A 24,741-nucleotide genomic window follows, 5' to 3' on the forward strand; every position below is an offset into this window, starting at 1 on the left:
AACAAACTGTTGATATCCTGTGCATCGAGATGCTTAACAACCTCACCAAGTATCTCCACTGGTAGTTGATCCAACATTTCCTCTTGTGCGCTCTAAGTGTGTCAATGACTGAATCAATGTGCTGGTAAACTCGGAAACACCTCTATTTATTTATCACAACGTGTGATGAACAAGGGACTGAGTCCTCGTGAGATGGGCTTTCGCAGCCAAATGCCTAGAATTAGTCCGGGTGTCACGAGGTCCAACTCTTTTTCGCTAAGGGCACACAGTCCATAAGTGTCTACAGCATCAAGAAACACGTAGATTGGGCACTAAACTAAGAGAGAACTGTGTTATCATACCCAACTTCATAAGAAGAACGTGTGTACATGTACGTGATATGCACACTGCTTTCGAGGAAAGACTCACACCCGGACACCTGATTACATAATCAACGAAAAACTTTTCAGTAGGGGCAACACATCATGAAAAAAAACTTTAGGCAGACGACGCTGGAGCCGTCGAAGAGGTCATAATGAAGACACATCATTTGGTGGAAAGAGGACGTTGAAGAGCGATAAAGAGTACTGAAGATGCCTCCAAAGAAAGGAAACAAGGGTGACAAAGGCCAGAAGAAGAAGGATGTGAAGAAGGTGGTGGCTGACAAGACCTTTGGTATGAAGAACGTATGTGTTGAGCTGGTTTCAGTAGAACAAGACAAGGAATGCTAACTGGTGCTATAGAAAAACAAATCATCCAAGGTTCAGAAGCTTGCAAGAGAGATTGAATCCACTGCTATGAGCTCTGCTCAGGCCAAGAAAGAAAAGGAGATGGCTCAACGTAGGGCGCAGGAGAAGAAGGCCGCAGAGTTTGCTAAGCAAGAAGCCATGGCCATGCTGAAGTCTCAAGTTCAACAGAAGGTTCCATTCGGAGTTGATCCTAAGTCTGTTCTCTGTGTGCTGTTCAGAGACGGTAAGTGCCCAAGGGGTGCCAAGTGCAAGTTCTCGCATGATATGGATGTTGGTAAGAAGGCCACGAAGAAGGACCTGTACACAGACGATAGAAAACAGAAAGAAGCCGATACTATGGATAACTGGGATGAAGAAAAACTGCGTTCTGTTATCACCTCCAAGCACGGCAATGCACAGACCACCACTGATAAGGTGTGTAAGTTCTTCATCGAGGCTGTGGAGAATGAAAAGTACGGTTGGTTCTGGGTTTGTCCAAACGGGGGTAATGAGTGTAAATATAGACACTCTTTGCCTGAAGGGTTCGTACTGAAGACCAAAGAGCAGAAGAGACTGGAAAAGATGGCATTGGAAAACCAACCAAAAATCACTCTTGAAGAGTTTATCGAGACTGAGAGACATAAATTACCAAAAACCGGCCTTACACCTGTCACAATTGAATCTTTCAACAAGTGGAAATTGGATAACAAGATCAAGAAGGAGAACGATAAGAAGAAAGAGAAGACCAAACTTACAGGTAGAGAGATCTTTGAGCAGAAGTTCCTCAACAAGACCTTTAACCAAGATGAAGAAGACGAAGGTGAAGATGCCTTCGACATGTCTGAGTTTAAAAAGGCTTTGGAACCTGAAGATGAAAACATCAAAGATTATGGTGATGGTTCAAACGTTACATTCGAGATGCTGAAGGCCAAGGATGAAGAAAAGTCCTTAGAGAAGATTCCAGAGGATGCTCCAGTGGATGTCCCAGAGCAGAAAACACAATCTGCCCAACCCGAGCAAGAGGAGGAGAAACCAGAAAAGGTTGAACAAGAACAAATTAATCCAGAGGTTGTGGAAACATCTGCTTAGGTTTGCATTTAGCATTTCTTCCCTCTCATTGTTCTTATCATACATTGTGATGAATCTTCTTTGTAATGAAGTCCAACGTTGGGAAAGTACTATGATTCTTACACCAAGAGGAATAAATAGTAACCATACACACTTAAACAATTCTTCATCAATGCTCATTTTCCTGTACACTAATAACATGATATCATAGCTTATTCTTCACTATCGTAGACATTTCATCCTGAATATCGGCAAATTCGTTAAACAATTTCAACCGAATATTGGGGTTAGCCTTGTTTATAACAATAAGGGAAGTCAGTATGCGTTCAATCCATTCCACACTCTCCTCAGTTTCAAATAGTGTACCGTTCGAACTAAAGCTTGGAGTCGGTGTACTGCCAACTTTAGCCTTAGGAGGAGGCGTTGGTATTGGACGTCTTGGAAGTGGAGGAGCTGATGATATAGGCTTTGGAGATGAAGAAGCCTCAGATTGGTCCAATTGATCACTAACATGGGTTGATTTCAAATAATTTGGCTTCTTTGGAACTTGAGGTGGTTTCTTATGATGAGCTTCAGAGTGTGGCCTTGGGGTTTGATTCGCAAAGAAGTCATCAGTCGTGCCTTCTTCTAACTCTTCTTTCTCCTCAGCTATCTCCTCTGATATTTGAACAAGATGTTCCATCTCTTGTTTGGTGATCTTTGGAGCCTCATCATCATCCAAATCAATCAGATTTTGTTCGCTTGTCCTCAATTGATCTAGTTTTTCCTTCATATCACCAGGTGTTTCATTCAATGGTGTACTCCTCTTGTTGATAATATCGTTTAGAGTCTTGAAAGTAGCCGTGGTCATCGATCCTTCAGCTACACGTAGGTATATGGCACTAATGTTGTCAGGGTGCTCCCTTGCAATGTCAACATACGCTTCCAAGTCCTGTTCTGAAGTATCTCCGATAAGAAAGAACTTCCTATCTTTATAATGGTGTAAGATTCTCTCCAATGGAGCTTTCTTTCTTGCATGCGATTGTTCCATAAGTGAATTCAAGTAGTTCCCGGTGTACTTCTTCAGATACATCGAGCCTAATGGGAACTCAAACATTTCAAAGAATCGACTGAGATTGCCAAACAACTGATAAGGTGAGTTTGATACATAGAAGAAGGAAACGTCCAGCCTCTGCTGTAAGTATCTATAACAATCAGCTGCTCCTGGGATTTCCCAGCTCTCGATGTTTTCTGCAAAGATGTTTCTAAACACTGCTCTCTTATCACCACACACACCGGTGCGTTTGATTGTGTCGTCAATGTCACTGATGACACAGTACGGCGAGTCACCTGCGAATATGGTATCCCTAACATTCATGATGCTTTCATCCAGTGCCAGTGAAACATGAATTGCGGTGGGCTTATACGGAGTGACGACATCAGTGTTGAAGTTACCGTTAGTATCGGTGAGCAGCTCCACAATGGTCAATTGACCCTCTTCAGAGCCACTTACGGCGATGATCAGCTCTGCATTGCCCACAGACTTGTTCACAAACGCCGCAACCCTCTCTTTGACCACGTCGTCGACATCGGATCCGTTTGAAGAAGTCGAACCTTGACTTGACGAGGTATCAGCTCTTCTTATGGAGCCTGCTGAGTTGTGAGTTAGCTCAGAGCTCGTAGAAATGGTCGAAGCGGAATCTGAAGGATCATTAAAGCTACTCAATTGTTCGTCCAGCTGCGTAGCAGCCATATCGGAAACAGCCTGATTGTTGGACTTTGTCAGCTGTTTTGCCAGAGCCAAAATGATCTTCTTCTTCCTCACAGAGCCCTCTGTGGAATACACCCACCCGTGTGCCTGTGTATAGTAGACACCATCGCCAGAGCGTCTCGTAAAATGGGGATATATCACAACGTGTGCTCCCTTAATGTTCGAGTTCGGCTGGTTTGCTGTGGAGCCACCCTCCTGCTGTGTGCCCAATGCCCTTGTAGTTGCCTCCGAGGCCAATTGTGTGATCGTATTCGACAACGAAGGGATGTACACGTCTCTTGTGGTCTTCACGAGATCCTTGAGTCTCTGTCTCTTTGACCTGGAATCCATCTTCTTCTCCAGCTTGTCCTTATACTTCAAATACTTGGCCTTGCCCTTGAGCCTCGACCAGTGGACCCCTCTCAATTGGCTCAGTATAAGCGATGACGGCCTTATGTAACCAGCCACCGGTGTTCTACTTGTTAAGGAAAGCAACTTTTCTCAGATATTCAACGGTCTCAACGATGCCAGAACGACAACCAACAAACACACCCTTGGGACAAGACTTTCAACCTGGCACTGTAGTTTCAACCCCAGTGTGAAGTTCTTGTAGCACACACAGTGTGGGAGGATTTACACTTTTGTCTTTCATCCTTCGCATGCACCAGCGTGGCTGTACCAAGTCCTCACATGCACCAGCGTGTGTTTACCAAGTCCTCGCATGCACCAGAGTGGCTCTACCAATTCCTTCGCATGCGCCAACTCTCCCGTGCGATACCAAGCTCTACAGCGTTATGTACATGATTGGACAGCGCTTGCCTGGCACGATGCGCTCGCCTGGGACGATGCCCTGCCATTGTTGTTCTGTTCATAGTGTACTTGAGCAATTGGCCAGTGGAACAGGGACAATTGGTCAAAACAGGCCAGAGGAATGGGCCCTTCCACGTGTATAAATATAGAACAGGCCTCGGACAAACCACGGCTGGACACGTCCTGGTCTGGTGACGCAGTTTTTCCGAAACGTCACATCCGCGGTGGGCCAAGGGCGAAAAGTCACAAAGGACAAATTTTCGCATAAATAGCGGAAACCGACCGCCTATTAATACGTCTTCACGATAAGCGGCGACTGGTATAAAACGGCGGAAAGTCTTGACTGAGTCATTGGAAAAGGTCCCAAGCTGAGTCACATTGGAGTCGTAAGGCTATAGAGCGAAGGCGAGCATAGACGTTGAGTATGAAGTATCCTATTGGGGATGTCATCTGGTCTGCTGTCAAGCCCATCATCAAGATCTACCTCATTCTGCTGACTGGGTTCTTGCTGGCGAAGAAGAACATTCTCACGGTGGAAACCACGAGAAGCTTGTCAGATATGGTGCTGACGGTGTTTCTACCGTGCTTGACTTTCAACAAGGTTGTTGCTAATATCCAGGGAAGCGATATCAAGGACGTTGGTGTGATCTGTCTCTCTGCAGTGATCATCTTTGGAACAGGTGCTCTGTGCTCTGCAATAGTCAAGGCAGTGTCGCCCGTACCGAAGCGTTGGACTGGTGGTTTGTTTGCTGGTGGTATCTTCCCGAATATATCTGATATCCCGATTGCTTACTTGCAAACAATGGATTCTGGCTTTTTGTTGACCGAAGCACAAGGTGAGAAGGGAGTATCGCATGTGATCATCTTCTTAGCGATGTTTACACTGTGTCTGTTCAACATTGGTGGATTCAGACTGATTGAGTACGATTTTAGAAAGGTGGACGATGAAGAACAACTGAAAAGGCAAATAAGCAATCCAATAAACCCTGTGCCCTTGGATAAAGTCCAAACTCAGGGATCAATGCAAAGCACAAATAATCTTGATACAGTACTGGAAGAAGCAGACGAAGATGAGACGCCAAAGGAGGAGCTCCCAGGCGATGAGACTAATACACCACCACTATCAGAATATGATCAGAGTGATTCTTCAACAGAGGATTCTGAACTGGCACAAGAAGACCAAATGCCAGTCCCATTGACAGAGGATATGATGAGAAGACGTCGTAATTCAACGTCATCGCGTCGTTCCGACCTTTCACAGCTGACAGCATCAAGTACAGCCTCTTCGTTGAGATCATTCCATCGTGTTTCAGATCTTCGTCGTATGCCATCACAAACTATCAACGACGTTGTTGATGAGTACTCAGAAGCTGACGTTGATAGACAGGATGAGACTCAGAGACAACGTCTTGTTAGAGTCTTAACTTCAGAAGTGGGTGTGAAGGCCTCTGACATTAAAGACTCGAGTCCATCGTTCTTAAAGAAGTACCACCTATCAATTGTTTCATTTTTCCTCCAAAATTGTCTGCGTCCATGCAGTTTAGCCATTATTATAAGTCTTATAGTGGCTTTTGTTCCCTGGTTAAAGGCACTGTTTGTCAAGACAACGGTCTACATGCCCAGTGCACCCGATACACTACCACCTTTGAACTTCATAATGGATTATACCTCATATATAGGTGCTGCATCTGTTCCACTGGCTCTGATATTGCTTGGTGGATGTATTGCAAGATTGAAGTTTGATAATCTTGCACCTGGGTTCTGGAGAAGTGCACTGATTCTTGTTGTGCTACGTCTCTGCGTCATGCCAATACTGGGTGTGCTCTGGGTTAATCGTTTGGTGTCATCTGGTTGGATCTCCAAGGACGACATCACTCTTAAATTGGTTATTTGTATGTCTTGGGGACTTCCAAGTATGACAACCCAAATCTACTTCACAGCATTCTTAACAGAACCAGATGCACCAGATAAAGTTCAGCTGGACTGTACTAGTTTCTATCTACTGTTGCAGTACCCATTGTTGGTGATCTCTCTACCATTCGTCGTCACATATGTCGTTGAAAACATGTTTTAGTTGCATCATTTGTTCATTTTCACATTTTAATACATCATACATCTAAATACCCAATGTTGTAGGACCAGTAAGGACACATGACATGTGCATTAACCGACCCATGTGGTTCAGATATAGCCTCATCGTTCCTTTTTCCCTTGTATCTACAATAAACTGTATGTGCCCAGGAGGTTAGAGTGGCCCAAACTTAACCCAATATCTGCATAAAAGGGTGGGAATGCATTCAAGATTGCTATCAATTCTGGCTCTATTTACTCCCCCTGTTCTACTTCAATACCAGTATCTTAGTGTAGATCTGACGCAACGGCTTTAAAGTGAAACCAGTATGTCTGACAACTTCCTCACAGACTTCCTAATGGGTGGTGTTTCCGCAGCCATCTCTAAGACAGCAGCAGCTCCAATTGAACGTGTCAAGTTGCTGATCCAGAACCAGGATGAGATGATAAAGCAAGGACGTTTGGCGAAGAAGTACAGCGGAATTGGTGAATGTTTCAGCAGAACCTGGGCTGAAGAAGGCCTTGTCAGTTTCTGGAGAGGTAACACAGCCAACGTGATCAGATATTTCCCCACCCAGGCGTTGAACTTTGCGTTCAAGGATAAGTTCAAGAAGATGTTTGCTTTTAAGAAGGAGGACAACTACTGGCGTTGGTTTGGTGGTAACTTGGCTTCTGGTGGTTTGGCTGGTGCAACGAGTTTGCTGTTTGTCTACTCTTTGGACTATGCAAGAACCAAGTTGGCCAATGATGCAAAGAGTGTGTCAAAAGGCGGAGGAGACAGAGAGTACAAGGGACTAATCGATGTCTACAAGAAGACATTGGCAAGTGATGGTGTTGCAGGCCTATACAGAGGCTTCTTGCCCTCTGTTATAGGAATCATCGTCTACAGAGGGTTGTACTTTGGTATGTACGACACCTTAAAGCCTTCACTTCTTGTCGGTCCACTTGAGGGCAATTTCCTCGCTGCCTTCGCCCTCGGATGGTGTGTTACTGTTGGTGCCTCCACTGCTTCGTATCCTCTCGACACGGTCAGAAGACGTATGATGATGACCTCTGGCCAGGCAGTCAAGTACAAAGGTGCATTCGATGCATTTGAAAAGATCGTTGCAGCGGAGGGTATCAAGTCCTTGTTCAAAGGTTGTGGTGCCAACATTTTGAGAAGTGTTGCGAGTGCCGGTGTCATCTCTCTCTACGACCAGTTCCAGATGATCCTGTTTGGTAAGAAGTTCAAGTAATGAACACCTCGTTTCCAGAGTCTTGGAACATGACATATATATCTATATGCAATTCTCGTTGCTGTAGTTACCACTGCACGTACATCAATAGAATCCGAATCGGGAAATTTGTAAATATCGCATATGCATACCGAGCTCTTTGAGAGAAGAAGAGGAAACAAAGGCTGATGGAAAGATGAACTTCGTGTGGAATTAGCAATTGGAGTACGAACCCAAGGCGTGTTGAGATAGGTTAGAATGCAGAGCACAGGAGAAAGTTCAAATGATGGGAAAAGTGTTCTTTTTCCCAATTCACTCGAATGCTATATTCCAACTACAACTTCAGCGTCATCATCGGAGAATGCGAAAATGAAGTTGAAGAAGGCAGTGCTGCGCAGAGATTCCATCAATTCCGACTTCAAGAACTCCAATGCAAATTCTACAACGTCGAGCAGCAATACTCCCACCGTTGAAAGCCTTGATAAGCAGGTAGCACCCCCATCGCCAAAGAGAACTGCGGACGACGAACACATTGAAATACACAGGGCAGAGATAAAGCCTCTGGTTATCGAAACCAGAGCCAGAAATCAAAGATTTGGGAATTCGAGAGAATCAATAGGAGCAAATGATTATGAGCCAACACCGTTTGAAGACTTTATGGAGAGGTTGAATATAAACAAGATTGCCAATTTTCTAAGGGTTTCATCGTCAAGACTTGTGAATAAGATCTTGAGTTCGCAGTACATCAACAACGTCAACGACGGCAAAGTCCATATCCATTCATTCGGCCTCGGCGTTGCCATGACATCGATAGTCGTTATGATCCAACCTTTGATTGTTGTGTATCTCGACTCTTGGGTGATATTACTGGGGAAATTGTTCAAACATCTAATGGCATGGTTTGTTGTTGGTGCAGTCTTGTCTTACATTCTAAACCCCAAAAAGAAGGCGAAGAAGACAAGAGTCGACATTGAAGATGGACCATCTTTTAAAGAGCTGCAATACTCCGTTAAGTCATCTGATACATCAAGCCCCACGAGAAGATCAATCGCAGGTGCTTCAAATCGCCCAAGTGCAGTTGTGCGTCGTCAAACTGAGCCATACTCCATGACCACGAGAAAAGGCTCCCAGTATGATGGCTATGAAGATCAGCAGGCATTGATTAACATGACAGCGCATGCACAAACCAACGAGTCCCACAGAATGGTTCCTCCAAGACCCAAAACAGCATATGACCACTTCATGGAGGGCGCATTTAAAAAGGAGGAAGACAAGGAAGCCTACAACAGGTTTGTTGATTTAAACAGGGAGGACATTAGAAGACAAACAGAATACGCATTTAGTGAGAAATAAAACATTTTATGAACACAAGTAATCCTCATTCTTTATAACAGTACAGAACAATCGTTTAAAACCTACTGGAATTTTATTAAGTGATTAGTGTGAAAGGATACACTTATACACCTTCTTTTCCCCCCATATAAAAAACAGACAATTCGTAACAGAAAAAAGTTGAATTATATCAATGCATTTAGTGGTTCTCACCTGGGATCTCAAAGACAACTTGCTTACCGGTCAACTTGCTGTAGATGGATTGGAAGGACTCCAACTTGTAGTCAACGTAGTGAGCGTCCTTGGAGTCCAACAAGACCTTTTGGATCTTGTTACCACCAACCAAGTATCTAACTCTCTTACCGACAATCTCAGTTGGGAAGACCAAGTCCTCCAAGATCTTGTCGTGGACAGCAGTCAAAGTTCTAGATCTTGGTCTCTTTTGAGTTTGTCTAGAGGTACGACCTGGCTTTGGCAAGATTCTTCTCTCAGCGAGGAAGACAACGTGACGGTCTGGGAACTTCTTCTCGAGCTCACGGGCCAACTTGACCTGGACCTTGTGGAAAGCACCGAGAGATGGGACTGGGACGAAGATAACAATGGCCTTCTTGTCACCGGAGACGTCAATCTAGAGGAAATAGCGTTAGTATGCGTTACAGAATCCTCCTAGGGGGGAAAAGAAGGAACGGACAAAAGCATAACAAAAAGACGATGGAACCGTACGGGAGAAAGTTGTCATTTAAAGCTTCTCTTCTCCAAAAAAAAAGACAGTCATTCACTTTGAAATAGCAAAGCCAACACAGAGTCAATACGCATTAAAAGACCCACTTTCTCACAACCAACTTCACATCAAGAAAGACTTTTTGATTGCTCCAGCCATTATAAAGATTACATGGGTGTGGAACATACCTCTCTGATGGACTTGAATTGAAGAGTTCTCAAGTCAGCCTTAAGCTCTGGAGAGCTGGCCTCCAAGTCAGCGAAAGCCTTAGCAACTTGCAACTCCAATTCGGATGGCTTCTCGTTCAAGATCTTAGCAGCAGCGGAAGACATTGTTGATTTGATTGATTACTAGAAAGGTTTAATGGGTCGTAAGCAGTAAAACCGTTAATGAGTTGATGAAAGTTTTCTATATGCAAATTTCCATGGGACTGTGAAAATTTCCGCGAATTTTGGCTGGCGTATGTGAAATTTTTACCGGCGTCGCACGCTTGTGCGCGCGCACGCACTGAGCGTCGTCTGCGTGTGTTTGTGAGCGTGTGCGACTGGGTTGTGTTTTTTTGTGGTGTTTGGATGTGGATCTTGGGGCGGTCCATCGGTGTTTGGATGTGGATCTGGGGCAGAGCCCTAGCCGATACCCACGTGACGTATTTTCCAAAAGACCTAAAAAACCCCATAGTGAAAAAAATTTGGAGTTAAGCGCATCGGAAGAAGCGATGAGGTTAACTGTGAGTGACCTGACGGCTCAACGTGGATTGACAACCAATTGGTGGAACATATCAGTCTGCTCAGCACATCATTAGCAAGCCAACACCCGGTATCCTCAGTAACACCAACACCGACTACACCGAAACAATGGTGACACCTCCTTCCAATGGCATAGGCAAAGCGGAGGTTCGCACCACACCCAATAATACGCACCTGAGTCGAAAATTTTTTGGAGTAAACGCCTCCCGTTAATGATTCATTATCTCCCCCAGGTCGATCCGGAGAAGTGTGGTACGTGGGTGTGTCAACTAATCCAATTTACTTTGTGTGTGAATTTTTTTTTTGTTCTTTGCTGTAATTCAACCTATTGCAAGGTGTGTATGCTAAGGAGATCGTTGAAGAACATATCGAGTTATACAAAGATGCCACTGGTTCCATACTCTGAGCTTAAGCCTTTAGCCAACGTGACTGAAGAATCGAAGCGTCTCGCCGCTTACAAAGCCGTGGACGATAACTTCCCACCAGAGGCTAAGGTCATCGGCATTGGTTCAGGGTCCACGGTGGTTTACGTTGCCGAGAGAATTGGCCAACTAGACAACAAGGACACCTTCGTTTGTATTCCAACTGGGTTCCAATCAAAGGGATTAATCCTCGAGAATGGACTGAAATTGGGCAGTATTGAACAGTATCCTGATATCGACATTGCATTTGACGGTGCAGATGAGGTTGACACCCAGGTCAACGCCATCAAGGGTGGTGGTGCATGTCTCTTCCAGGAGAAACTGGTTGCCTTCTCTGCTAAGCAGTTCATCCTCGTTGCCGACTTTAGAAAGAAATCGTCCAATTTGGGTATCCAATGGACCAAAGGTGTTCCAATTGAGGTTGTGCCATCTTCATACGTCTACGTGGAGAACCAATTGAAGAAGCTCGGTGCAGAAAAGATCACTTTAAGACAAGGTGGATCCGCCAAAGCTGGCCCAGTTATCACTGACAACAACAACTTCCTCATCGATGCACACTTTGGTGTTATCCAAGACCCAGCCAAGCTCCATGAACAGCTCATCAACATAATAGGTGTTGTTGAAACTGGGCTGTTCTTGGAACACCCTTCCAAGGCCTACATCGGCGAAGAGAACGGTACTGTGACCTTGAGAACTAAACAAGGCGACTCAAACGTTGAGTTGTAAGTAGCTGCTGCCATTGATCTGGAGTCCCATAGCACATTTATATTCTCGCATTGACGATTAATTATTAGCTGTGATAAAAAAAACACACAGAGGCTGTTCAAGTCCTGTTCTTTTTGAAGTTATTCGACACCCAACTTAGCCCTTCGATAAGCCCCTGGCCTGTTAGGGCATTAGTACCCATCACAGCGTACAACTGGTCTGGTGTGAGTATATTCTTCAAATCCAAGGTGTTACTGATCTCCTTCGGGCTCAATGCGCCGGGCAGGTCCTGCTTATTGGCAAACACCAGCAGAACAAACCCTTGGGCACTGGAAACGTTTTGCAGCTCACGCAGAACCTTTTCTAGCTGTATCTTTGATTCCTGCAGCCTCTTCTTATCCGACGAATCTATCACGTATATCAGGGCATTCGTCTTGGGGAAGTAATGGCGCCAAAGCGGCCGTAGCCTATCTTGGCCACCAACGTCCCACATGTTGAATTTCACATTCTTATACTGGAAAGTCTCCACGTTGAACCCCACCGTTGGCCCTGTCGTTCTGATCTTGTTCAGCTTGAGCTTGTACAGAATCGTCGTCTTACCAGCAGAGTCCAGCCCGAGCATCAGCATCTTCATCTCGGTGGTGCCAAAGAGCTTGCCCTATACAGACGGATGTTAATTAGAAACATGGCCTCACGCTTCACTGTCCTACCAGACTCATCAATACATACCATAATCTTCGAAACAGACCCTCCCATGTTGCTCAATTGATCTATGCTCGCTGCTCTATCACCTAGTCCACGACCGTTGAAGATATCTCACCTTTGTTTTGTTTTGATTGATGTTTTATGGCTCTTCCGGTGAAACTCTACTGGAAACGCCTGAGCCTGAGAGTAAATTTTCCGACGGCACGCACGCGCACGCTGCCCGCAGCCAGAAAGCACGGTACCGGTTAAATGAGCTGGTGGGCTTATGGCTAAATAAAGGACCGTTCACAGTTCATTTATTATACACGTTTAGCTCATTGGAACTCGACATAGCTGGTTGGAAACAGTCCTGTTCTACCACCAAGGTCTCCTGTTGTCCACCCGCCATCGTCTCCCTTGATGACCTCTATACGGTCACCTTCTGCAATGGTCAATTCGGTGTCGTCCTCCGCAGTGTAGGGGAATTTGGCTACACAGTACTGTATCTTCTTTGCTCCTCTTCTTGGTGTGACCTCTGGGCCCTTCTTCTTGGTCAAGGATGGGGTGCTGACGGTGGACACTTGGATGTACGACGTTGGCACGAGGCCTTGAGCCCCGTTGATGGTAACCTCTGTCCATCCAGAGCCGTCATCTGGGGCGATGACGTTAAACGTTTCGCCAGCTTGTAACGACAGCTCATCGTCACCTTGTGCCTCATAGGCGTACATTGCGGTCCCCTGCAGAGTAGAAGAGCCTGAACTGGCTCCAATTGGGTCACCACCGGTCGCACTCGTCGATACAGAGGTAGTGCGTGGTCGCAACAGCGAGCCCAGTTTGAAATGCGTCGAATGGTGCGATTTTGACGTTTGCGAGGACATGATACTTCGACTATCATCGAATGCGTCAGAAGAGTCCCTAACCACGTCCTTTTCAGCACTGGCACCTTTTAATCTTGAGAAAAACCCACGCTTCTTCGTTGTCACGGTTAAATTGTCAATTGAGAGGTCCTTATCGCCAACGTTATTCTCAATAGTTTCAATCTCCACCTGTGCACTAACTTTGGAGTTCTCTTCAATGACAAACTGCGATAGTGTGACGAGGTATTGGTTCACCAGATCTAGAGAGGGCTTTATCTCAAAGTCGTTTATAGATTTGCCCTTACACTGGGCCTTTTGCGTTGATAAAGAATTCAGCCTTTCCCTACCGGACTCCAAGGATTCATCAACTTGGCTCAAGGACTTGTGAGCAAGCACCAAGTTCCTTCTCAGTGCTTGCACTTCCTCATCACCAGATCTGAACTGTTCATCATCGTGCCAAATAGAAGACGGGATATAGTAGAAATCTTGAGGCTCTGCCCATTGTGAAACGTTATGTTTTATGAACATCTGCGTGTCCAACTGTGGATTATTTTCACCAATCACTTTGATCGCAGCATTAAACAGCTCTATATTCTTATTCTCCATGTTAATTTCGGCTGTCGAACCAAGTGTCAAGAGGAAATTCCACTGCATTGTCTTGAACTCGTTCAGGTCTTGAAACAGGTCCAAGACCTCTGGTAGATCCTGGTAGTAAAATTTATCCTTTATACGATTAGCAATGTTGATCTTCAGCAGATAGTTGTTCTTGGCAATGTTCATATCCACCTCCTTCTCGTGTGCCTTCTTTTGGTATTTTTCCTTGTTGAAGGACTTCTCAGACTTTGCTCTATTGGACTCCATACTCTCACAGGATTCGTCATATGACTTCTTTGCCCTCGTCACTTGCTCGAATATATCATCTTTTTTCTTCAACAGCGTTCCCTGGTAGAATTGTAAGAGACGCTGCTGCATAGCATCTGTGGATCTTTGCAGCGAGAGTATCTGATCGGCAACTTTGAAGTTCAACTCGTTGGCGAAAGTGTCGTGGTTCTTAGCCACGGCCTCTGTCTTTGAAAGCACCTCTGTCCAGGCCACCAACGTTGCGGATTCTAGAGATCCAGGCGTGATCTTCGGCTCATCTCCAACAGACACGGCAATTGATCGGTTCGCCTTTTTCTTTAGATATTCAGAGGTTAGCTTCTGTAACTGTGAGCTGTACTCCCTCTCGATCTGAATCCTCTGTCTGTAGAACTGTTCAACGTCCGACAAAAACTGAACGTTATTGTTGACCCAATTGGACGTCTCCTTGAAAGAGTCCTTCAACTCATTACCAATTGACACGCTGGTCATCGTATAGCTTCGATGGTTCCAATAACCGTGGGGGATGTTTATCGAGACAATTCAATAATCCCCGTTATTGCGCCAAATACATCCCAGGCCCGTTCCGAAGGTGTGTGAACATGCGAAACAGGAAAAGGGGATGGAAATGTGCCGAACTGGGTAATCTGCCTATTGCGGTAATGGTTATGTAGCGCCGGTCCTATTGTGGTATGTGGCACATTAATCACTACGTCATCGAACAAACAAGGGAAATAGGCCAAAAAGAGGGGGAAGGTGTATGGATGTCCTAGTCTCTCTTGAAATTTTTGTGCCAAACTGTACTTTTTCCCCATGGGAATTGACAGTTATCCAAGGAAACCTCAGTTCTTCTGTACGGTGGAGTCCATGAGTCATGGTAATGCTGTGAATAGCCTCACCGTTGTAGCTTCACCCACTGGTCTCGGACGCCTCTATGAGAAGCGTGTAAGTGTCGCATGAAACTGGCCACTTTCCCATGGAGTCCGCAACGTGGGTTCCCTGGTCCATATGGCACGCAACTGTGTAGTGCATGGATCATATTGTACAACACACATCAACTGGCTATCGTGTACCAGTTGAACCTGGAGAAGTGGCGGAACAAGCACACACGGGCAGGTGATCCACCTCTCACAGCTACCAGCTGTGAAGTTATCATCACCCAGTGTGCGTGTCTGTTGCACAACTGTGGTGGTTCCCAGGGCTCTGGCTTACCCGCAAACAAATGGCACGCGTGGAACGGCTCCCTGCGTTCTTTGTGTGTGTGACCTCTACCGGTCAGTGTAGTTTTTTTTTACTCTTCCATCGCTACAACATTGAACAAGCTGGACAGAACAGCCATCACATGAACGGACATGAAGGGTATTCGCTTATAGAACAGACACAGCACACTCGTAGCTCCCGTAACACACCACTGAATCGTCAACCAAAGGCGAGCAAATCAACCAATCACACGCGAGTGAATCCTTACCACACAGGGCAGACCAAAACACCCGGACACCTCTCGTTGTTCCACGTCTTCCTTCGTTGCCCCGCTTTTCTTGCGCTCTGCTGACGCCGGTTGCGCTCGTCAATTTTCCCGTTTTCGCCCTTTGTTGCAGTGCTAAAAAGCCATTTTGAGTCATCGCATTCTAAAAACTTTTCACTTTGACTTTTTTCCCTTTTCTCCCACTACTAAAAAGAAAAGAATATCTAAAGCCCTTTCTGGATTGTATATAAGACCCACCACATCTGTGTGTTTTTTCCCAGCGTCCGAATTGTTGCTTTTCCACGATGTTCAAACAAACAATGACGATTTTGCAAAAGGCCTCGAGAGAACCAGTGGTTCTCGGCTACAAGAACATGCTTAAAGACCCATCTACGAAGTACAAGCCGGCGTTTACCGTCAACTTGCCAAATAGACAGTGGCCTAGCAAAACCATCACAAAGGCCCCAAGATGGCTGTCTACGGACTTGAGAGACGGTAACCAGTCTCTGCCGGATCCGATGAGCGTTGAGCAGAAGAAGGAGTACTTCCACAAGCTTGTCGACACCGGATTCAAGGAGATTGAGGTTGCATTCCCATCTGCTTCGCAGACGGATTTCGACTTCACTAGATATGCCGTTGAGAACGCTCCAGATGACGTGAAGATCCAGGCGCTTGTTCAGTCGAGAGAACACCTCATCAAGAGAACTGTCGAGTCTTTGACCGGTGCTAAGAACGCTACTGTTCACGTCTACTTGGCTACATCAGACTTGTTCAGAGATGTCGTCTTCAATATGTCCCAGAAGGAGGCTGTTGAGAAGGCTGTATGGGCCACGAAATTGGTTCGCTCTTTGACCAAGGATGATCCAACTCAACAAGCTACGAATTGGACGTATCAGTTCTCTCCAGAATGTTTCTCCGACACTCCTCCAGAGTTTGCTGTTGAAATCTGTGAAGCTGTGAAGGCTGCTTGGGAACCAACGGTGGAAAACCCAATCATTTTCAACTTGCCATCTACTGTTGAGGTTGCCACTCCAAACGTGTATGCTGACTTGATCGAGTACTTCAGTACCCACATTTCTGAACGTGAAAAGGTTTGTATCTCTACACACTGTCACAACGATCGTGGATGTGGTGTTGCCGCCTCTGAGTTGGGTATGCTTGCAGGTGCTGATCGTGTTGAAGGTTGTCTCTTTGGTAACGGTGAACGTACTGGTAACGTTGATTTGGTTACAGTTGCTTTGAACATGTACACCCAAGGTGTTTCTCCAAACCTGGACTTTTCCGATTTGCAGTCCGTTATTGAGGTTGTTGAGAAGTGTAACAAGATCCCAGTTCCTGCTCGTGCTCCATACGGTGGTGAGCTCGTTGTCTGTGCATTCTCAGGTTCTCACCAAGATGCCATTAAGAAGGGTTTCGAGGCACAGGCCAAGAGACAAGCTAAGGGTGATCACTTCTGGAGAATGCCATACTTGCCATTGGATCCAAAGGATATTGGCCGTGACTACGAGGCTGTCATCAGAGTCAACTCTCAGTCCGGTAAGGGTGGTGCTGCTTGGGTCGTTCTGAGATCTCTCGGTTTGGATCTTCCAAGAGCTTTGCAAATTTCCTTCTCCACAGCAGTTCAAAACGAGGCTGACAAGTTGGGCCGTGAGTTGAAGTCTGCTGAGATCATCGACTTGTTCAAGAACAACTACAACTTTGACAACGTTGGCCCACTTGCCATCGGTGAGTACGACGTTGTTAAGAACCCTAACGTTGTCGATGGCAGAATCTTCCAAGGTGAGTTCATCGTTAACGGCGAGGCTCACAAGGTGCAAGGTTTTGGTAACGGTCCAATCTCGTCCTTCCTCGATGCCCTCTCGCAATTCACAAACGTCAGATTCGAAGTAAAGAACTACACAGAGCACTCTCTCGGTTCCGGATCAAACACCAAGGCCGCCACCTTCATCCAGCTCGGCTACCTCGACTCTGAGAACAACAGCAACGTTAAGTGGGGTGTCGGCCTCCACGAGGATGTCTCTCTCGCTGCATTGACTGCCATCGTCTCTACTGTCAACTCTCTCATCACATCGGGCTTGGTAGAGACTGATTTCCACGAGGAGAAGAAGGACGCTGCCTCAGGCAACTGATCGCCTACAGCACAAAAATCATCTTATTTATACTCACATACCTGTATATATTCTGGGGTATAGAATATATCCATACATGGTGAACTGAAGGGGAAAAAAGAGGAGGAGAGGGACTCCATTGCGCTCATCCACTATGGTATACACAGGAAGCCCATATTAGGGAGTCCCGAGTCGTTAGTAACAATTAAAAACAAGAATACAACCACAAACAATGCTTTGTTCTTAATGGAAACCGTCGATTGTAGTGAAGGAACCATGTGATGGTTAGCACAACACTATCACACACCCACACACAGAGCAAATCATCCAACTCACTACGCACAACGCTTAGCCAGTCACCTTGGGCTCAGACGCTGCGCGAAATTTCTAACGTTTGTTTACCCGTAACGCTGTGCCCAATTGTTTTGTATTGGTTTTTTTTTGGCCTGTAAGCTCTTCTGGAGGTTTTTTTTCGCTTTTTTTCTCTTTCCCCTTCGTTGGGAAACAAACAAAATCACTGAGAAGAAATTCCTCTACATTCAGAAAAGTAAACAAAAGTCCATCAATTGGCACAAAAAAAAGGAACCTGCTGCTACTCTGCACACGTTTACTTTGCTTTCATTACTCACTGATACGAATTCGGGTGAGAAATATAAACAAGTGAGAACATAGCGCCGTGGAACATTAGCCGCCGTCGACTGTTGGTTTTGTGGTTGTTGTTCTGTTGTTGTTGTTTTTTTCGATTTTGGTGACGCTTTTGTGACATCTCTCCAGAATATCAGTTGGTGATCTTGCCTTGTTGAGATACTCATCTGTGACGAATCTTACACTCGATAGATACGTGAGGTGCTGGTGTTTGAAGGTACGCTGGCTTTGCTCCTAACCGCTGTGTTGTTGAAGAGAACGCGCCCAGTTTGTGTTGGCTGTGTTTCTTGCTTTTGGCTGGTGGATAAGGCCTTTTGAAGAAGATCTCGGGAAGTGAGATAAAGCCATCTCTGTACATACCACGCAAGTGCTTACGCTCCTTGAAGAACATACGCTGCTTGTATCATCCTTGAACTTGTTGACGCCGTCTGTACATTTTGCCGCTGAACAATGGCCCCTGAAATCGACGAGGAGATACTCGATAACCCGGAGCTCTATGGCCTGAGAAGGTCAGGAAGACGCCATACCCAACCTGTCAGCTTTGCCGAGAGTGACGAGGAAGAAGAGGTTACCCGCACCAGAAGTAAGAGAAAGAAGAAACCGACTAAGGATTACGAAGAGGAGGAATCTGCCGTGGAAGAGGAGGAGGAGGACGACGATGACGATGACGACGATGAAGAATTTGGCGTCACCAAGTCCAAAAAGAGATTCGGCAACAAACGTCGCAAAGTTACGAAAAAGTCCAAGCAACCTGTTCAGGAGGAGATACGGTTCAGCTCGAGAAACAACAAGACTGTGAATTATAACGTTGACGTTGAAGATGATGACGATTTACTCATGTCTGACGACGACGATGATGATAATAATGATGAATATTACAATTATGATAACAGCACCACAGAGCAGGAATCAGCGCAAGTTGGTGTGGATATGGTTGTGGATCATAAACTCATTGATGAAACCCAACCGGTTATGTTTAGAGACCTGGCACAGTGTAAGAAGGAGTACCAATTCCTCATCAAATGGCAAGGTAAGGCTCATATCCATAACACCTGGGAAACTTATTCAAAACTTATAGGCGCAAAGGGTATTAAAAAGATTGATAATTACATCAAACAGTTCATCATTCTCGACTATGAAATTAGACACGACCATTTCACCACTAGAGAGGATATCGAGGCAATGGATATTGAAAGAGAAAGAAGATTGGATGAAATGCAAGAGTACAAAAAAGTTGAGAGAATTGTTGATTCTGAGAGATCCCTGGATGACAACGGTGACGAAGTGCTCAAATACTTTGTTAAGTGGAGAAGGCTCAATTATGATGAGTCCACTTGGGAATTGGCTGATGAAATTGTCAAATTGGGTCCACAAGAGGTGAAACACTTCCAACAGAGGCTCAACTCAAAGATCTTACCCTCCCTTTCATCAAATTATGGCTCGTCGAGACCCCGTTTTGAAAAGCTCGTGGTACAACCGAAGTTTATCAAGAATGGTGAACTGAGAGACTTCCAGCTCACAGGTTTAAACAAGAGCGCCCGCCGGTGGTCTCGTAATGAAAATGGTATCTTAGCTGATGAAATGGGTTTGGGAAAAACTGTTCAAACAGTGGCATTCCTTTCATGGTTGGTGTATGCAAGAAGACAAAATGGACCTCATCTTGTTGTTGTGCCATTATCTACGATACCCGCTTGGCAGGAGACTTTTGAAAAATGGGCACCAGATTTGAACTGTGTCTACTACTTGGGTAATACACAGGCGCGCAAGACCATTAGAGACTACGAGTTTTATAGCAACAAAAAGGTCAAGTTCAACGTGCTTTTGACAACTTACGAATATATTTTGAAGGATGCATCAGAACTCGGCTCTATCAAGTGGCAATTCCTTGCTGTTGACGAAGCTCATAGATTGAAGAATGCCGAGAGTTCGTTATACGAAGCATTGAATTCCTTCAAAGTTGCCAACAGATTACTTATTACGGGTACGCCATTGCAGAACAACATTAAGGAGCTTGGTGCCCTGGTTAACTTTCTCATGCCAGGTAAATTCCAAATTGATGATGAGATAGACTTTGAGTCCAGTGATTCAGACCAGGAGCAGTACATCAGGGACCTTCAAACCAGGCTGAAACCATTCATTCTTAGACGTTTGAAAAAAGATGTTGAAAAATCACTACCGTCAAAGACTGAGCGTATTCTAAGAGTGGAACTTTCCGATTTACAAACAGAATATTACAAGAACATTTTGACAAAGAATTATGCTGCTTTAAATCAAGGCTCTAAAGGATCTCAAATTTCTCTACTGAACGTTATGAGTGAGTTGAAAAAGGCTTCCAACCATCCTTATCTCTTTGACAACGCAGAAGAACGCGTGCTAGCAAAGTTTGGTAATCCAGAACACGGTATTCATCCGAGAGAGGATATTCTTAGAGGAATGATCATGTCATCTGGTAAGATGGTGCTTCTTGATAAACTTCTCACGCGTCTCAAAAAAGATGGACATAGGGTTCTTATCTTCTCACAGATGGTTAGAATGTTGGACATATTGGGTGACTATTTATCCATTAAGGGTATTTCATTTCAGAGATTGGATGGTACTGTCCCTTCTGCACAGCGTCGTATCTCTATTGATCATTTCAATGCACCAGAGTCCAACGATTTTGTCTTTTTGCTTTCCACTAGAGCTGGTGGTTTGGGTATTAACTTGATGACTGCAGACACGGTTATTATTTTTGACTCTGACTGGAACCCTCAAGCTGATTTACAAGCTATGGCAAGAGCTCACAGAATTGGTCAAAAGAACCACGTTATGGTGTATAGATTTGTCTCTAAGGATACCGTGGAAGAAGAAGTCTTGGAAAGGGCCAGAAAGAAAATGATTCTTGAGTACGCCATTATCTCTTTGGGAGTCACAGCAAATACTGGATCAGGAAAGAAAAATGAACCATCCACTGGTGAACTGTCTGAGATTCTGAAATTTGGTGCTGGTAATATGTTCAAAGCTAATGAAAATCAAAAGAAGCTTGAAGATTTGAATTTGGACGATGTCTTGAACCATGCAGAGGACCATATTACAACACCAGATCTCGGTGAGTCCAATCTTGGAGGAGAAGAATTTTTGAAGCAGTTTGAAGTGACAGACTACAAGGCTGATGTTGACTGGGATGATATTATTCCAGCTGAAGAGCTTGCCAAGCTTAAGGAGGAGGAAAAGAAAAGACTCGAAGAGCAATATCTTCAAGAACAAATCGACATGTATTCCAGAAGACAGGCTGCTATCAATAGAATGCAGAATCCAAATGGTACACCTGAGTATGACGATGATGATAGTGACGAATCGAAGAAAACCAAAAGAAGAAAGGACTACAACAAAATCACTGAAAAGGAGGTGAGAGCCATCTATAGATCTGTCTTGAAAATCGGTGATTTGACCAACAAATGGGACGATTTGATTCAAGATGGTACTCTACCGGAGAACAAAAACCCAGAACTGTTCAAAAAGGCATATGCCGAGCTTTTTGAAATTGCCAGGGACTTGATCAAGACAGAAGATGAACGTCGTACAAAGAGTTTAGCTGACTTGGAGAAAGCAGTTATTGATTACAAGGAGAGGGAAAAGGCTGGTAAAACGGGTGCTGAACTTGGTGATAATCCTCAAGCGTTGTGGCAAATCAAGCGTAAGGAACGTAAAGCAATTCTGTTTGAATATAATGGAGTCAAAAACATCAATGCTGAAGTGTTGATCTCAAGGCCAGAAGATTTGGATATTGTTCGTGAAGCTGTCGCTTCATTTGATGATCCATTAAACTTTAAGTTCAACACAGTTGTTAAGCCAGTGAGTGGATGGACCTCAAACTGGAATCAACATGATGATGAGATGTTGGTTGTTGGTGTAAGCAAGTATGGCTATGGTTCATGGGTTCAGATAAGAGATGATCCTTTCCTTGGTTTATCTTCTAAAATGTTTTTGAATGAAGCTCCTGCAGCGAAAAAGACCGCGGGCGCTGAACCTATTGAAAAGGAGGGCCAGCTCAAAACAGAGAACTCCACTGAGATACCAACTGCCTTGACTGGTTCTGCAACCACCACAACTACAGCCACTACGACCCCTAACACTGCTGAGAATGATAAGGAGAAGAAGAAACCAAAGGACAACACAAAGAAAGTACCTGGCTCGGTGCACCTCGGTAGAAGAATTGATTACCTTATATCTATTTTGAAAGGCGGTGATACAGACGATACAGCTAGTAACACACCTGGATCTGCAACTCCGGTTGACGTCAAGAAAAGAATGAGACGACCAAAAGTTGAAGGTAAGCCGTTGGTGAAGTCTGTTACTACAAAACTTGCCACGAAGGCCTCTAAGCCATCTGCAGGTGTCAAAGGAAAATCTAAGACACCAGAAGCTAAGGTGGTTAAACGTCACAAGAAAGAAGGTCCTTCGGCTGCTTTGCAGAGACCTGATTTGCACAAAAGATCCACACCAACACCAACCAAAGATGAAGGGTATGAGTCTATGGATGAAGAGAAATGTAAAACCATATTGGATCCAATGCGTCACTCCTTAAAGAGATTAAAGAAGGGATCCACGGGATTGGACCGTAAGGAATGGGCGAAAATTTTGAAAAACGAATTGATCAATGTTGGTGATTTCATTAATAAGACAATAGAAAGCAAAGATTCAACTGACAGGGAGAAACTGAGAAAACATCTCTGGTTCTATACATCGCATTACTGGCCAGCGAAGGTCAAAAGCAAGCAAATCATGGCCATGTATCAAAAATTGAAAAGTTCAGAACAGGCCTAAGAGTCTCATGTCTTGTTACTATATACATTTGTAATATAAAAGATCGCACATTTGAGAATGTCAGTATGTGTATCAGCGTCTATTGTTTTGATGTGGGATCAGCCGATCATTTTGGCACCAAGGGTTGCCAATTGTTCATTCCACGGTTTTGATGCTCAACTGGAGTCGATGTTCTGCTTGGTGTGTTAACAGATGCATCATCACTCTCTTTAGCTCCTGATGGTGATTTTAATGCTTGTGGTTTTTTAGGTATAATTGGTGCCTGGGACAACGTCTGTGGTTTCTTTGGTACAAGAGGAGGAGGGCTCTTCGACCCTTGAGCCTTGCTCTCTGTATCTTGAGATGCCAAAGATAATGGCTTCTTAGGAACTGACGGTGGCGCAGTCTTCTTTTCGGTTGGCAACGTTGGCAGAGGAGTACCTGATCGTGATGGAGTTGCTGATTTCGGCACCAACACAGATTCAGAGAATCCTGGAGGTAGTGCCTTGCGTGGCAAGGGAGCCGGTGGTGGTGACGCCTTTGTCGAAATTGGCACTGCCTTCACGTCAACTGGTGTGGCTGAGCGAGGTGCTGGTGGTGGCGGTGGTGACAAAGTCGTCTTAGATGCAGTAATGGACCCGGATGTTGGTGGACGTGGTGGTAGTGCTGCTGTCGAGTTGGTGTTAGGTAATGCTCCAGAGCGGGACGGAGGAGGCGTTGGTTTTGGACTGTTACGGCGTGGAGTTAAAACCTCTGATGAAATATGTGGAGACAGTGCGGCATTTCTGTCCGGCAGTTTAGGCTTGTACTCATCATCATCATCAGCATCCAGGAAATTAGGTTGCGTATGATGCACTTTAGTGTCCACTTGTGAGTTTCCCAAATCAACAAGAGAGATGGTACTTGACTCAACATGAATAGCCTTGTACTTATCATATATGTCCTTGGAAAGCTTCAACTTTTTCTCCTCATCGATGAATTCCACCTTTGCCTTGTATGCTGCATATACTGGTTTGTGGTCAGAGAACACCACGCCATCCGATGAGCTATACGCCAAAGGCTTTACAGTCTCACTCTTATATATAATTCTGTCAGTCCATGAAGGCGTGCGGAACTTTTCTGAGCTGTCGTATCTGCTTGTACCTTTATCATACTTGTAAGTTGGGTTGAAGTTCAAAGAAGGTTCTGAGTATCCTGCAAAAGCACGGTTAGATCTTATCTCCTCTGTTAACTGATCATACTTCATTAAGTACTCAAAATCACCCTTTTCGATACGACGACGAACTTCATCGCTGGTCAGTGCAATTCTATAGTTTAGATCCCCAATCCAGAAAACAGTCTCGTTATCATGGATTGTTTGGTTGCGTGTGAACTTAACACTGTTCAAAATGGATTGATAATCATTGTTTCTATCTTGAACGTTCGTGGTTCCTGCAGCAAGGTGAACATTCACAAAACAAAAGGAGGAGGAGCCGTAATTAAATCTGATACCAACAGCACCCTTGTTACCAGTTATACCACCAAGACCTGTTTTCTTATTTGCACCTTCGACACGCTTGATGTGCTCCATGCTATCCGCACGAACAAAGAATAAAAGCATCAAAGAAGACATCTGTTCTGCTCTAAGCATGATATATTTGTCATGTTGGTTAAGGCATTTGTTCACCTCCTTCGTCCAGAAAGATGATTTAGAGTAATCTGCATTGATGATGGATCCTGCAGTAAGTTCAATCACTTCTTGGAATCCAAGGATGACAACATTTGGCTTAAATTTATCGCCAATTGGATACAACCATTCTGAAAGGTCATCAACTC

At 44.8% G+C, this 24,741-nt stretch overlaps 12 protein-coding genes across 12 annotated transcripts in view; 7 read left to right on the forward strand and 5 right to left on the reverse strand.

Annotated features, from left to right (window-relative positions):
* Positions 1–747: 747 nt before the first annotated feature.
* TMA46 (translation machinery-associated protein TMA46) lies at positions 748–1,985 on the forward strand. Its single transcript, XM_020215152.1, has one exon. The coding sequence runs from the start codon at positions 777–779 to the stop codon at positions 1,794–1,796; it is 1,020 nt and encodes a 339-aa protein (XP_020070424.1). The 5' UTR covers positions 748–776; the 3' UTR covers positions 1,797–1,985.
* Positions 1,889–4,048, reverse strand: APP1 (phosphatidate phosphatase APP1). Its single transcript, XM_020218017.1, has one exon. It carries the CDS (start codon positions 3,853–3,855, stop codon positions 1,981–1,983), a length of 1,875 nt encoding a protein of 624 aa, XP_020070425.1. The 5' UTR covers positions 3,856–4,048; the 3' UTR covers positions 1,889–1,980.
* A 576-nt stretch (positions 4,049–4,624) lies between these two features.
* CYBJADRAFT_167948 (auxin efflux carrier) lies at positions 4,625–6,436 on the forward strand. Its single transcript, XM_020215153.1, has one exon. The coding sequence runs from the start codon at positions 4,739–4,741 to the stop codon at positions 6,386–6,388; it is 1,650 nt and encodes a 549-aa protein (XP_020070426.1). The 5' UTR covers positions 4,625–4,738; the 3' UTR covers positions 6,389–6,436.
* Positions 6,437–6,613: 177 nt separating this feature from the next.
* CYBJADRAFT_167949 (ADP,ATP carrier protein) lies at positions 6,614–7,724 on the forward strand. The gene has a single exon (XM_020215154.1). It carries the CDS (start codon positions 6,714–6,716, stop codon positions 7,617–7,619), a length of 906 nt encoding a protein of 301 aa, XP_020070427.1. The 5' UTR covers positions 6,614–6,713; the 3' UTR covers positions 7,620–7,724.
* Positions 7,725–7,756: 32 nt separating this feature from the next.
* Positions 7,757–8,951, forward strand: CYBJADRAFT_181614 (uncharacterized protein; the record flags this gene model as incomplete). The annotated part of the gene is made up of 1 exon (XM_020217008.1): positions 7,757–8,951. Exon 1 carries the CDS (start codon positions 7,857–7,859, stop codon positions 8,949–8,951), a length of 1,095 nt encoding a protein of 364 aa, XP_020070428.1. The 5' UTR covers positions 7,757–7,856.
* A 178-nt stretch (positions 8,952–9,129) lies between these two features.
* CYBJADRAFT_127844 (40S ribosomal protein eS7) lies at positions 9,130–9,983 on the reverse strand (the record flags this gene model as incomplete). The annotated part of the gene is made up of 2 exons (XM_020212721.1): positions 9,130–9,558; positions 9,840–9,983. 2 exons carry the CDS (start codon positions 9,981–9,983, stop codon positions 9,130–9,132), a joined length of 573 nt encoding a protein of 190 aa, XP_020070429.1.
* A 383-nt stretch (positions 9,984–10,366) lies between these two features.
* On the forward strand, positions 10,367–11,545 carry RKI1 (ribose-5-phosphate isomerase RKI1; the record flags this gene model as incomplete). The annotated part of the gene is made up of 2 exons (XM_020216879.1): positions 10,367–10,378; positions 10,811–11,545. 2 exons carry the CDS (start codon positions 10,367–10,369, stop codon positions 11,543–11,545), a joined length of 747 nt encoding a protein of 248 aa, XP_020070430.1.
* Positions 11,546–11,642: 97 nt separating this feature from the next.
* Positions 11,643–12,280, reverse strand: ARF3 (Arf family GTPase ARF3; the record flags this gene model as incomplete). Its single annotated transcript, XM_020212714.1, has 2 exons — positions 11,643–12,182; positions 12,254–12,280. 2 exons carry the CDS (start codon positions 12,278–12,280, stop codon positions 11,643–11,645), a joined length of 567 nt encoding a protein of 188 aa, XP_020070431.1.
* A 263-nt stretch (positions 12,281–12,543) lies between these two features.
* Positions 12,544–14,415, reverse strand: BZZ1 (Bzz1p; the record flags this gene model as incomplete). The annotated part of the gene is made up of 1 exon (XM_020216459.1): positions 12,544–14,415. One exon carries the CDS (start codon positions 14,413–14,415, stop codon positions 12,544–12,546), a length of 1,872 nt encoding a protein of 623 aa, XP_020070432.1.
* A 1,181-nt stretch (positions 14,416–15,596) lies between these two features.
* CYBJADRAFT_194325 (2-isopropylmalate synthase) lies at positions 15,597–17,850 on the forward strand. Its single transcript, XM_020217517.1, has 3 exons — positions 15,597–15,804; positions 15,826–17,466; positions 17,581–17,850. The coding sequence occupies exons 1-3, from the start codon at positions 15,694–15,696 to the stop codon at positions 17,776–17,778; spliced, it is 1,950 nt and encodes a 649-aa protein (XP_020070433.1). The 5' UTR covers positions 15,597–15,693; the 3' UTR covers positions 17,779–17,850.
* A 599-nt stretch (positions 17,851–18,449) lies between these two features.
* CHD1 (chromatin-remodeling ATPase CHD1) lies at positions 18,450–23,000 on the forward strand. Its single transcript, XM_020217009.1, has one exon. The coding sequence runs from the start codon at positions 18,592–18,594 to the stop codon at positions 22,945–22,947; it is 4,356 nt and encodes a 1,451-aa protein (XP_020070434.1). The 5' UTR covers positions 18,450–18,591; the 3' UTR covers positions 22,948–23,000.
* Positions 23,001–23,053: 53 nt separating this feature from the next.
* Positions 23,054–24,741, reverse strand: part of INP53 (phosphatidylinositol-3-/phosphoinositide 5-phosphatase INP53) — a gene marked incomplete at both ends in the record, with an annotated part of 3,410 nt that continues 1,722 nt past the window's right edge. Inside the window, one exon of the mRNA XM_020213712.1 lies at positions 23,054–24,642. Coding sequence (XP_020070435.1) covers positions 23,054–24,642 — 1,589 coding nt within the window. The remainder of the gene's footprint in view (positions 24,643–24,741) is intronic.

The sequence above is a fragment of the Cyberlindnera jadinii genome (genome assembly GCF_001661405.1).
Source record: "Cyberlindnera jadinii NRRL Y-1542 unplaced genomic scaffold CYBJAscaffold_7, whole genome shotgun sequence".
NCBI classification, from domain to species: Eukaryota; Fungi; Ascomycota; class Saccharomycetes; order Phaffomycetales; family Wickerhamomycetaceae; genus Williopsis; species Williopsis jadinii.

Excerpts from the sequence above, each read along its gene's own strand:
- TMA46 (XM_020215152.1), top strand. The coding sequence starts at position 777 with ATGAGCTCTGCTCAGGCCAAGAAAGAAAAGGAGATGGCTCAACGTAGG.
- APP1 (XM_020218017.1), bottom strand. The coding sequence starts at position 3,855 with ATGGATTCCAGGTCAAAGAGACAGAGACTCAAGGATCTCGTGAAGACC.
- CYBJADRAFT_167948 (XM_020215153.1), top strand. The coding sequence starts at position 4,739 with ATGAAGTATCCTATTGGGGATGTCATCTGGTCTGCTGTCAAGCCCATC.
- CYBJADRAFT_167949 (XM_020215154.1), top strand. The coding sequence starts at position 6,714 with ATGTCTGACAACTTCCTCACAGACTTCCTAATGGGTGGTGTTTCCGCA.
- CHD1 (XM_020217009.1), top strand. The coding sequence starts at position 18,592 with ATGGCCCCTGAAATCGACGAGGAGATACTCGATAACCCGGAGCTCTAT.
- CYBJADRAFT_194325 (XM_020217517.1), top strand. The coding sequence starts at position 15,694 with ATGTTCAAACAAACAATGACGATTTTGCAAAAGGCCTCGAGAGAACCA. Across the intron at positions 17,467-17,580 it reads CTCTCATCACATCGGGCTTG|AATATATCCATACATGGTGA; the intron begins GTAGAGACTGAT and ends TCTGGGGTATAG.